Source organism: Nerophis ophidion, linkage group LG16 (genome assembly GCF_033978795.1).
Source record: "Nerophis ophidion isolate RoL-2023_Sa linkage group LG16, RoL_Noph_v1.0, whole genome shotgun sequence".
Lineage (NCBI taxonomy): Eukaryota > Metazoa > Chordata > Actinopteri > Syngnathiformes > Syngnathidae > Nerophis > Nerophis ophidion.
This window is the reverse complement of record NC_084626.1, coordinates 21,980,617-21,994,073: the sequence shown is the minus strand read 5'-3', so window position 1 is coordinate 21,994,073 and position 13,457 is coordinate 21,980,617. Positions and strand designations below refer to the sequence as shown.

Genomic DNA, 13,457 nt, shown 5'->3' with positions numbered 1-13,457 from the left:
ACTTGGTCCAGGATGAATGTTGTGTCACTCTGCGTATCCAGCAACGCATATGTTAGGATCTCATGCTCAGGCTGTTTTGTGGAAGAGACCCAGACGGGTACTATTGAGGATGTATGTGAGCCTTGATTGCCTTGGGCAACTCTATTGGTAGTTGCTGTTGCAGTTGCAGGGATTTGCTCTGTTCCTCGTGCTTTATTTGAATCACTCTCCACTTTGTTTGATGAAGAACCTTTTTGAAAGTTGTCATCATGCAAGCATGTTGGATGTCTTCTTCGATAGGTATCGCACTTACTTTTGTCCTCACAGCTTCTAGAGTGATGACCGGTCTTTAGACAGCCAAAGCAAAGTTTCTCTTCTTGTACAAACTTGATGCGATCTGGGATTGTCTTTTCAGCAAACTTTCTACACTTCTCCAGCTGGTGTCCAAACTTCTTGCAGAAGACACAAGAGACAGTGTTCTGTGTTGTATTTGTTGACAACGTTTTTGCCTTTATGGTTTCAGTTCTTGTCTGTCTTGGTTTCTCATTCTGTAAATTCTTGAGTGCTTGTACAGAGGATATGGGGTCACATGCCAGATCAGCTTCCTTTGATAAGAAGTTCACCAACTCTTTGAAAGAAGGATATTCAGCTTTCGCTTCTCTGGTTTCCAATGCTTTACGGTTCCATCTGGACACAAGCCAGTCTGGGAGCTTTGTCAAGATCTTCTGACTTTCAGTGCAGTCATTGAGAATCTCTGATGTCTTGATATGAGGTATTGCAGCCTCACAGCTCTGGAGAAAATCTGCTAGTTATCTCAGTTCGCATCCATCTTTGGAGTTTACTCTTGGCCACGCATGCAGCTTATCTCTGAAGGACTTCCCAATTACGTAAGGGTCTCCAAAGCGCTTCTCTAGCAGCTTCCATGCAGTGTCATATGCTGCCTCTGTGACGATCAGGAAGAGTCCTTCAACAGCCTTCTTTGCAGCACCACTTAGATACTTTCTCAAGTAGTAGAGTTTTTCATTTTTTGGAATGCCTTTCCTGTCAATCAGTATCTGAAATGACAATTTCCAGTCGTTGTGTTTTATAGGATCTCCCGTGAATACTGTAGGTTCAGGTGTTGGGAGACGATTGGCACTCATGGCTTCAGCGAGAGCAGTTGCTAAATCAGGACTTTGCACCTGCAAATTTGGTGGAACTTGTGGGACTGATTGAATGTTGGGATGACTGGGATTATGACTTGGCACTTGAGCTTGTTGAGGAATGAAAGGAGGACTTGATGCATTGAGGGTTTGTGTCTTATTGGGTTGTTTGATGTTATGTAGTAAACTAATGACTTCAGATTTGTCACCGAGTTCGTCGTACACCTTGACTCGGGCCTTAGCTGCATTCAACTTCTTGACTTCCTCTAAGCGCTCAAGCTTTCGTAGTTGATTTTGCATTACCTGTTGTCTGGCTAGAGATTCAGCCTCAAATTGTGCAGCACGTAGCTTTTCTTCAGCCTCCAGTGTTTGAAGTTCAGTGACTTCATTGTCTTGCTCTTGTAACACTGACAAAACCTCTTTGGCCGCAGCTGCTTCGGCCACAGCATCATCTCTTTTGACCGAAAGGTTACTTAAGTGAGTGTTGTGTTCCGAACGAAGGTATAGAGACTTTAATGATGGACTTGATGAATTTAGAATGGAGCCGACATCTGGCCACTGTTCTTCATTCAATGCAGCATCCCCGTCAATGAGTTGTTGTGCTCTTTTAATCATGAATTCAGACATTGATACACATGCATCCACTTTACGTCGCACTTCTGCATCAGGAGCTTGCATTTGACGAAATTCCTCATATACTGCCTTCACATCTGCACATGTTGCTTGTAGATGATCCATCGACTTGTTTAATTCTTCCTCTGAGATTTCATCACTCATCAACTCTTTGGCTACTTTTGCATTATATTTCCATTTCTCATATGCAAGTTTGTATCTGCGATGCATGCCTTTCAATTTTTCTTCTTGAAGTCCTTTCCCTTTTTCCGTCAAGGTTCAAGTTTCTCCGCTTCTTCGCACAGTGTCTTCTCCTTCTGCAGCTAGGGCATTAACCTCAGGCTGAGCTAATGAGTTTGTGTGCTGTCCTGTAATCTTTGAGTTTGTGTCAGACATATTGAGATAATATGGGGCTTGTCAATTGACAATGTTTTAGGCAAAGAAGGGTTAATTTAATTTGGTAGTAGGCTAATAATTTGAAATACCTACAGTATGTAGACTACTTTTTATACTTGAATATTGTTTTCTCTCTTGTTAATGTTGTGAATGCTTCCTACAAATTTGTGCAAACAGTTATTAATAAAGAAGAAGTTACTTGGGCCTATTTTTAATTAAAATGCAGGCCATTTTTTTTTTCTTTTTTAATTTATATTTTATGAAATTAAATTACCAGTAAGCCTATTTAGTTACCCTAAAATGGACTTTGCTTAATTAACAGGAAATTCACCAATCTTGGTCAAACTCAAAAATGCCTTATAGCATATAGCTGTCTTAATTACAGACACTTGCAAATCTTGGTTTAACTCATAAAATGCCTGAGACACCTGGTGGAATAAACTGAAACTACACACTCTTCTTGTTGAATTATGCGCTGTTAGAAACCTTTAAAGTCTTCCTATTTTACGGTTTGACTAATAATTTGCAGTTAAACACATACAGTAAAACAATGACAGCAAGTGATTTTAAACATTCATACAAAGCACCGTTTGCAAAGTGATAAACCTTAGTCCTTGTGAATTCCAGAAGCACGCCTCTTCTCCCACCACTCGGCTTTGGCGGGGCTCTTTAGACACGCCCTGAAACTCGACTTGATTGACAGACAGGTTAATCTCCGTTGCTCTCATGCATGTATGATCCCGTGTCTCTTCTACCCGCGAAGGCAGACGAGTTCTCACTGTAGCTCCTTTCGATACACGGCAACACAGGGAAGTTCTTTTTTGTAAAACGGGCGTTTGTTGACTCCTTCTTGCTGTATACACCATCCACGCCGACACGCCTCCACACCAACGCCAACACCAACGCCGTGAGAACTTACAAATGCAGTACAATACAGTACATCAGTCTTTGAATTTACATCAATAAACACTTGGAAATAAATTACATTACAAAATATACAATACCTCGTTGGCTGCTTGTAACGAAAAGAGGTTCTAATGATCACTTGCTTGAAGTTTTACACAAATTATCGAATACACTCAAATCTTTTGAGGAGCTGAAGACAACGTGCTCAAGCACCCTCCCCTATTGCATGTTCTACTTTGTTTACGGTCCGTGTGTTCGCAACATCACAACAATTGTTCCGCTTTGCAACACAATTAACACAATACATTTACATTTTGCTCAGGATATTTTACAATCACACATTTTCTAATAATATTTTATAACTCTGCATCATTAACTTATTTATTAATATTTATTTATTTATGAAACATATTTAAAGTATGAAAACTCTCAGAAACAGCTACAACCTGGATGAATGTGAACCTTCATACACATCGTTTATGTATAATTATCTCCTGGCAGCTGATATTGATGTTGAAATTGTGTTGTTGCTTACTTACTCTAAATGCTTGACACTTCTAAACACGTGTCAAAAAAGTAGTCAATTTAAAAGTTTATTATTTTCACCCTGGTAAGGAATATGTTTGGAAAATCGTGGAAATACATAGGTATCGACTACCAAATTTCTGGGATTGTGATGATCCTAATGTCAACCAATATCCTTTGCAGAGCAAAGACATTGGGGTGCAGATGCACGAGGAACTGGTCAAGGTCACCAATGAACTTTACACGGTGAGTCCAATTTTAAAACATTCTATTTTAAAGCATGTTGTCTGCTTCACCTTGCATGTGTTTTAGCTGCCAAGTACTCATCCTGTTGTCAGCCCACAAAACTTGTGAAACAGCTGGCTGGCCTGACACTGCGCACACGCACGCACGCACGCTCACTCACACACCGACACACACACACGCGTACACACACACCACACACACGTTCTGCCTGATCAGCACTTTGGCTTCTAACTCCTCCCAAAGACATTCTCATTCATGCATTGTGAAATCCTCCCTGGGGTAAAAGGAGTGCGGCAGCGATTGTTCAGCAGCTGAGCGTGGGACACATCTGTTGGCTGGGATACTCATGCTCACATAGCCTTCGCGTGCACATCACATGCCTACTTGCAGAGCAGGTTAGTGTGGGAAACAGAACACAGCTGCGGCATGGCTCGGCTGGATGGTAAAGGCAACTTAAGGGTTCCAGGTTGTACGCCAGCTTCCGCCGTCCTCGTCACGTCCATTTTGTCCTCGGGCAAGACACTTCACCCTTGCTCCTGATGGGTCGTGTTTAGGGGCTTGCATGGCAGTTCCTGCCATCAGTGTGTGAATATGTGTGTGAATGTGGAAATAGTTTCCAAGCGCTTTGAGTACCTTGAAAGTAGAAAAGCGCTATATATAAGTAGAATCCATTTATTATTTATGTCTCTTTGGATGAGGACCATTAAGTCAATTGCTGGAATTGAGGCAGTTTTACCTAAACTGAAATAAATGTTTCAATCAGTGAGATGCTGACCTTCCAGTTGGTTGATAAGGTGTTGGACTTTATGTCCTTTTTTTCTCCCTGTTGAATGTTTTCAAAACATTGGGTGCAAATAACACGTGAAATGTCTTCCTCTGAGACAGTGGAGAAGTCCCTCACGATCGACGCCATGTTTGTTTACAGTGAGCTCAAGGGAAGTTGACAAATGGCTTAGAGCACGAGTAAGAGAAAAGCAAAGCTTAATGTGTTCACTATTGTCAGGTTCAAACACTGACATCTATTAAACAAGACAAAAGGCAAGGAATCAAACAGACAGAATTCAATTTAGACTCAGATCTGAGGAGAGACATGGCCACTGTACCCTCTGTACAGTCCTGCACCATAATCCAACGAAAACGGTTTACATCTCCTCTTTTATTTAGATATTCAATGTTTACGCAACAACACATGTTACAACAGAAATGGGGAGTATGTAAACAGTCATTGTTTTTGTTCACATTGAAGACAAAAGAAGAAGATGCCTCAGGCTTGGGCTTGTCCTGGATTCAGCTTTGGCAGGTGTTTGAGGACAATAGATAACCCCTCCCGTCTCATTCCAACGTACACAGCAGAATCTTCCAAAAGTTTGCTTGGTGCAACCAAGACAGCTGTCATCTGTTCATTGTAAACTCAGAGAGTTGAAAGTTTTTTGATAATTTACACACAATTTTTCTGACAACTATAACCCACCTACAGCACAGTGCGGATAATCTCGCCTCATTGCAGCGTTATCTCAGCTATTTTAATGTTATAGAATAGAATAAAAAGTACTTTATTGATCCCTATTATCAGTCTGACTTGATAATAGTCGATAATTATTTTTGTGTTTAAGTGTTGTCAGCCACATACCCCGCCTTCCGCCCGATTGTAGCTGAGATAGGCGCCAGCGCCCCCCGCGACCCCAAAAGGGAATAAGCGGTAGAAAATGGATGGATGGATGGATAGTTCCTGGTTGCACTTCCTTGTTTGTGTGGTCACCATGGTAACTTATTAATTTCACCTGCCGCAGGTTCCAGGCGCACACCTGTTTTTGTTAATTACTTTCTTATTCAAGCCTGCTTTCTCCCGTCAGTCGGTCTTGGTCCTTTGTTTGCGGTAAGCAACCATCACGTATGTTTCTTGTTCCAGTCTGTGTGCTAATAGTGTTAGCATTAGCTTTCCGTGCGTTCGGCTCGCTGTTCTTTTGTTTATTTCGTCTGTTTTTGCACCAGTGTTTTTGTTATTAGATCATTCTTACCTATACGTTGTTTTCCGGAGTGTCTATGTTTGCGTTGGAGGAACGATTCCCGCATTAAAATGCGATCCACACGTGACAGAAACAGGTGTGGGGCTGAGGGCAGGGGGGTGACATGGAGACCAGGTGGAAACTAATGAGTAACTAAGGAAACCAACAAACCCAGGAAGTGCAAAAACGGGAAGCAGGAGTCCAAAAACAAAACATAACATGATCAAACATAAACCCAGATTAACAGGCATAACAGCCCTAGTGTGTGAATGTGAGTGTGAATGTTGTCTGTCTATCTGTGTTGGCCCTGCGATGAAGTGGCGATTTGTCCAGGGTGTACACCGCCTTCTGCCGGATTGTAGCTGAGATAGGCACCAGCACCACCCGCGACCCCAAAGGGAATAAGCGGTAGAAATTAGATGGATGGATGGATGGATAAAAAATGTTTTTTAAAATATGCTCTGTCAAAGCACCAATGGTATTATGAGCTTGCTGGTGGTAGTCTTAATTTTTTTTATATATTTTTTGCTCTAAATAATGTAACTTTGAGCAAATTGCAAGCAGACACTTTAAAACGGAAATACCCTGGGTTTTGTATGTCCCACTTTTCCTATAATTTGGTAACAGCCAATAATCACACATAACAAACTAAAATGTTTGCTAGCAAAACAGAAACAAAAGTTAAAAAAACACAACCTAAAATCATGAAGTAGCTATAACCTAGTATCATTTGAGTACTTTAATGCAATGTGTATTTATGCCTTTCTACCAATGCACGTAATATTACAAAACTAAAAGGAAACTAACACTTCAGTGGGTAGTGTAGAGTCAGGGCAGACAAAGTATGTACTATTACCGTGCAAAACAAGAGTGATATGTTATTGATGGTTCAAGTAGTATTTGGTGTCATGTAGCAGGGAGAGCTGCTTGCTGTCACGGGGTAAGCAACTCTCTCCTCCCTCATTTATCGATCTCACCGTCCTTTAGTGCACCGCTTACTTGCAGGCGAGGGTTGCTAGGAAACCCATGCTTGAGAACGAGTGTCAAAGCAGAGTATCGGTTACAACTTAATGTCTTCAGATTTGCAGTTCAATGTTGGGAGTTTTACTTTGAGATGAATGAATATTGGTATCATTATGAAGTATTTTTGCTGTTCAGCTTGTTCTAGGACTTACGATACAGTTAGGACCCGACCTACTAAGATTAAAAATAAAAGTATTTAATAGTTTGTACAAAGTATAAAATGATTTGAACTATTAGTGGGTGTGTTGAGGGTGATTTACTAAGTTTGTGTGTACAATTGATAACAAAAGTGGTGCAAATCACCATATATTATGGTATATTAAAAAAAGAATTTGTCAAAAAACAAAATAATTGTGGAACCAGATGAACATGAACTAGGTATTACATAATAAATACAGGACCAAACTTAAAGTTAATTGAATAAATTATGATTCATTGAGTTGCAATGTATTCAACAATTGAACACACACTTTTGAAAAGGTAATAATTGGATGTTTGGTTTTTGAACGTACAACACAAACTGTAGATGCTAACATTTCCTCACATATGTTTGGATAAAACATTATCGTTTTGTAAGTCAAACATGTATATTGTTAGCTACCAAAACAGTGTTTTACCTTGTTTCTGCTTTTTTGCTGCTTTCTGTTAAGGTTGCATTATTGATGTGATGATATTATGAAATGTTAGCTACATTTCACAGGGCAAACATTTTATCACTATGCCTTTGTTTCAACTTTTAGATGATCACACAACTATTTTTTCTCATCTTCTCTGGGCCTGCTGCTCTCTTTCCACCATCTTGTTGTTTTTCTTTCAACCACCTCTCTCTTTCGGCATTCACTATGAAAAAAAATAATAGAACTGGCACATAAGTGCCATCTCCGGGTTGGGGAGGAGACCCTGCCCCAAGTGGAGGAGTTCAAGTACCTAGGAGTCTTGTTCACGAGTGGGGGAAGAGTGGATCGTGAGATCGACAGGCGGATCGGTGCGGCGTCTTCAGTAATGCGGACGCTGTATCGATCCGTTGTGGTGAAGAAAGAGCTGAGCCAGAAGGCAAAGCTCTCAATTTACCGGTCGATCTACGTTCCCATCCTCACCTATGGTCATGAGCTCTGGGTCATGACCGAAAGGATAAGATCACGGGTACAAGCGGCCGAAATGAGTTTCCTCCGCCGGGTGGCGGGGCTCTCCCTTAGAGATAGGGTGAGAAGCTCTGCCATCCGGGAGGAGCTCAACGTAAAGCCGCTGCTCCTCCACATCGAGAGGAGCCAGATGAGGTGGTTCGGGCATCTGGTCAGGATGCCACCCGAACGCCTCCCTAGGGAGGTGTTTAGGGCACGTCCAGCTGGTAGGAGGCCACGGGGAAGACCCAGGACACGTTGGGAAGACTATGTCTCCCGGCTGGCCTGGGAACGCCTCGGGATCCCCCGGGAAGAGCTAGACGAAGTGGCTGGAGAGAGGGAAGTCTGGGCTTCCCTGCTTAGGCTGCTGCCCCTGCGACCCGACCTCGGATAAGCGGAAGATGATGGATGGATGGATGGATGGATGGAGGATGGACATAATGTTGATTAAAAAGTATGGATTTTGAATCGAGAATCGTTTTGTGTCGAGAATCGATTCTGACTCAAATTATTACCCGCAAGATTGTAATCAAATCGAATCATGTGTTGCCCAAAGATCCACAACCCTGTAGCAGGGATTGGTACTTTTTGTTTTTTTCTTCTGGGTATTGAAAACTAGCCAACAGGATGATAAAAGCACATTAAATACACCCAACTAAAAGACTGCCGTTCAAAAGAATGATTTAGTTTAGGGCTGAGCGATATCTCATTTTAGTAATATCTCGATATTTTTAGGCCATTTCACGATACACAAAATATATCTCGATATTTTTGCCTTAGCCTTGAATTAACACTTGATGCATATAATCACAGCAGTAGGATGATTCTATGTGTCTACATTAAAACATTCTTGTTCATACTGCATTAATATATGCTCATTTTTTAAACTTTCATGCAGAGAGGGAAATCAAAACTAAGTCAATTCACCAAAACTGTATTTACTTAACAGTTATTAAGCAGTGGCACAAACATTCATGTCATTTCAAAACAGAAAGTGCAAGATTGTCCAAGACCATTTAAAACAGGCTATTAGTGCACTTTTGTGCCTGATGTCACTAAGATGACATATCAAAAGAACACTAAATTAAAGTGCACTTTTTGTACAAAACACCATTAGAATAGTTTAAAACAAATAAAGTGCACTTTTGTGCATGATTTCACGCAAGATATTTCAATAACTTTCATATACAAATGAGCTGCATAATAGGAAATAGTGTATGTCCTTCGCTATGTTGTAGGTTACTGCGGACATTATCTCCTTCTGTTGTTGACTATTTTTTCATACAGTGTTGATCTTGAAATGATTGCTTGGGCATTTTGTTGGTGTGGCACACCTCATTCTCTAGCCTGTGACTTTTCAAGTCATGCTACAAATTAGCAGTGGTGCTACTTTTTGTAACAACCCCTTTTGCCACATACTTGTTCGACATCTTGCCGCTTGAAGCCAAACCACCGCCAGACGATGGACCCTGAGCTGTTTTTCTAGGGAATGAATTCTTCCTTCATTTGTTACCAGATTCGCACCTTCTTTCTCTCTTATTACCACTCGCACCGCACCGCTAGCATCGCAGCTAGCGTTACAATGCTGCTACCTTTTATGCTGCTAGAGAGCATGTGATCCTGCACGCGCAACAGTATGTGACGTATGTTAGAAGGTGCGCTTGTTTTATGTCTTTGTGAGAATGAGACAAGAAAGAGTGAGAAGAGCCTAAAGTGTAATGCCCGCAGCTAAAAGCAACTGCCTGAGAACGTATAATCGGATATCACAATACAGTCATTTTCTATATCGCACAGAGACAAACGCACGATATATCGAGAATATTGTATATATCGCCCAGCCTTAATTTAGTTACTTCCTGGCATCAGTCAACAATTCATTATTAGGGCTGTAAAGGATGCCATAATAACGAGTTGTCACAACACCAGTTGTTCCTTGTGTGAACCTCAGTCCATATGTTAGCAATGGAAAAGAAGCGACATTCCAGCTGATGGAATGTCAGGAAGAAATAGAGAGCAGATATGGAGAAGAAAAAAATATTTAAAAGTTTAGCTTGGAAGACTGAGTTGTCTGTGGATGTGTCTCTGGGTGTGTCCATTTTGTGTTGAGTTTTTAAAAAGGATAGTATTTAATAAACAAGCATTTGCATAAATCAAACAATTTGTTCAGCCTTATATTGGGTTTACATTTTTATAAAAGTACATTTATTAAAGTTAAAAACTTGTATTTGCGATTAGTTTGATTAATTATTTGTTTACTATGGACCAAATGTGATTTATCACATCAAATTTTCAATCATTTGACAGCCGTAATTATTATTAACGAAAAACAAACATAGCACTAAAATGTAAGTCAAACTGGACTATGTAAGAGTGTACTCACAATAGAGCAGCAACCACTACTATAACTAAGAAAAATAAAAAGTATTTTAAAAGTTTTCATCCTTTTTTTAACTTCACAAATTAATTGTTGCATACTTAATTACACTATATATTTTTTGACACATGCACATTTGTTACCTTCTTGAGACCTCTGAAAAATGCCTACCTCTTTCGGACCACCCTTTCTAGATATATAAATATTTGTATTTACAACATTAATAATATATATATATATATATATATATATATATATATATATATATATACTATGCAAATACTGTGATGAGGTGGCGACTTGCCCAGGGTGTACCCCGCCTTACGCCCGAATGCAGCTAAGATAGGCTCCAGCACCCCCTGCGACTCCAAAAGGGACACGCGGTAGGAAATGGATGGATGGATGTATACTATGCAAATATAAAAAAGGTAAGCTTTTAGTATTTTTTTTTGTTTGTTTGTTTTTATTCGTCATTATGTACTTCAAGTTATTACAGTATGTCTCTATATGTTATGGTTGGAGGAGGGAGGCACAGAACCCCAAGGGGACAGTAAAGCTCTATGTATTTATTATATATAAATACTATATTATTGTTTGATTGTTTTATATATATATACAGTGCCCGCCCAAGCCTCCATGGTGCCCTAAGCAAAATTTGATTTTGGGGCCCTCTATTTCTGCCAATAATATTGATTGTTGATCATTCACACACCTACTATAAACTCATTGCGGCTCTGGCAGTGTTATTTACATTATCCTATTGTCAGCCCGGCATGTCTTTACAAATGACATGTCATTTATAAAGATATGGGGGTGGCCCAGTTAAGAACATAAATACCAATGAATGAACCACTGATGTCCAGAATGCCACATATGGTTCCTAATCTTAAAATGTAGAAAACACTCAACTACAAGAGTGGCCTGGGGTTGAACAGTCCAAGTGATAAAGCTTTGTATTTACAGTAAAAGTGTCATCTTGTCTCATCAGTCTTGTACATATTAGTCTTTAATTACTAGTTTATATTTTTGGTTAATTGTTCATATTTAATGTTTACTTTTTACAAGGAGAGCGCAGTCTACTGAAGTTAAATTCCATGTGTGTTAAACATAACTGCACAATAAAGCTGATTCTGATTCACTTTATTATTTTTGGTAACAAAAACCTGAAACAGCATTGTGCAAAAATAATTCGTAGTGCAAGAAAAACAATAAAGTGCAACATTAAAATCACTCAAATATATATAAAAAAGAAACAAATTCAATTGTACAAAAACCAACATAATTAAATTAAATATCAAGCAAGTACTTAAATAATATTAATTAACAGAGTTACCAGAAACAAGGTAACATAACGGTTTATAAACAAATATAAAGTTACTACTGTTGTAAATTGTGTTTTTGTACAGTAATATATCTTTTATCATTTAGAAATCATCAGTCGGACTCGTACATGCAAAAAATAAAAAATAATAATTTTTTGTTAATTGCTTTTGGGGTCCTCCTGGTGGCCGCAGGGCCCTAAGCAAGCGCTTAGTTCGCTTATGCCTTGGGCCGGCTCTGTATATATATATCCATTCATCCATTCTCTACCGCTTATTCCCTTTCGGGGTGGCGGGGGGCGCTGGCGCCTATCTCAGCTACAATCGGGCGGAAGGCGGGGTACACCCTGGACAAGTCGCCACCTCGTCGCAGGGCCAACACGGATAAACAGACAACACTCACATTCACACACTAGGGCCAATTTAGTGTTGCCAATCAACCTATCCCCAGTTGCATGTCTTTGGAGGTGGGAGGAAGCCGGAGTACCCGGAGGGAACCCACGCATTCACGGGGAGAACATGCAAACTCCACACAGAAAGATCCCGAGCCTGGATTTGAACCCAGGACTGCAGGACCTTCAGGACCTTCGTATTGTGAGGCAGATGCACTAACCCCTCTGCCACCGTGAAGCCCTGTGTATATATATATATATATATATATATATATATATATATATATATATATATATATATATATATAATATACAAAATCAACTAGAGAATGGAGTGTGACAAAATCCAAGAGTGTATTATGTCGTAAGACTATGTGTAGGAATTAATTGCTGTGTGGTACCGTAATGATGAGTGAGGAAGCGGACAAATCCAAAGGGGCTAGCAGAGAAGGTCCGTGTCCGAGCGGGACGTCGAGATCCAAAAGGCAGTCCGGGAAGCAGGGGGAGAAACGAGGAGACGCACAGCTCGACACGTGGAACAAAGGCAGACTGCGGGAAGAACAACAAGGGAAAACGTGAGTCCATACAAACACAACGGTGGAGAACACAGAGAGTGAAGCAAGGTTTGCATAGAGCAGGATGATAGCTTACGGGACATCAACAGAAGATTACTTTCTGTCGACGGATAGCAGGTTGAGCGGGCTCTTGAAGGCAGGACGTTTCATTAGTGCCAGGTGCGTAAATTGCCGGCGATTGATTGCAGCTGCTCGCTGACACCGATCTGACGTGCGGTTTGCACGCTCTCGGAGCCGTGCTCAGCGCAGCACACAGATGAATGCACACTCACTCGCGCGCGAGCCGTGACACTATATACATATTTATTTTATTAATTTCCATCCATTTTCTACCGCTTTGTCCCTTTGGGGTCGAGGGGTCGCTGGTGCCTATCTCAGCTACAATTTTGGCCAAAAAGGATGCACTTCAATTTCTTACACACACTTCTTATTACATATGTTGGCCACATGGGGAGCACTTAAATTTTTTACGTCCATCCATCCATTTCCTACCGCTTATTCCCTTTTGGGGGTGCGGGGGCCGCTGGTGCATTTCTCAGCTACAATTGTGGCCAAAGAGGGTGCACTTCAATTTAGGGGAGCACTTAAATTTTTTTACACACACTTGTTATTTCATATGTTGACCAGAGGGGAAGCACTTTTCAAACCGACACACAGTCAATTTGTAAAATCCCTAGTTTTGATAGATTTCACCACCAGGAGTGAAAATGAGACATTCTCTATTAGATGCAATGGTTTTTTCGTATTGGGACCATGATTTTGGTTCCACCTTGTTCACCGGTCCTCATATGGAAGGTACATTTCCTTGTTGATGTCTCAAGACGGAAATACAACACACACA

At 40.6% G+C, this 13,457-nt stretch overlaps 1 protein-coding gene across 5 annotated transcripts in view; it reads left to right on the top strand.

The window, feature by feature from the left end:
• The window catches only part of LOC133535141 (SLIT-ROBO Rho GTPase-activating protein 3-like), a 72,258-nt gene that overhangs the window by 11,778 nt on the left and 47,023 nt on the right, over positions 1-13,457 (top strand). For 4 of the 5 annotated variants that reach the window (XR_009802156.1, XR_009802155.1, XR_009802154.1 and 1 more), the window contains exon 2: positions 3,744-3,806. Coding sequence is in view for 1 of the 5 variants with exons in the window: in XM_061874661.1 (XP_061730645.1) it covers positions 3,765-3,806 (42 nt within the window). In the remaining 4 variants the exon portion in view is untranslated. Of the gene's footprint in view, positions 1-3,743; positions 3,807-12,474; positions 12,617-13,457 lie in introns of those variants that run through there. The other variant, XM_061874660.1, reaches the window with a different exon arrangement.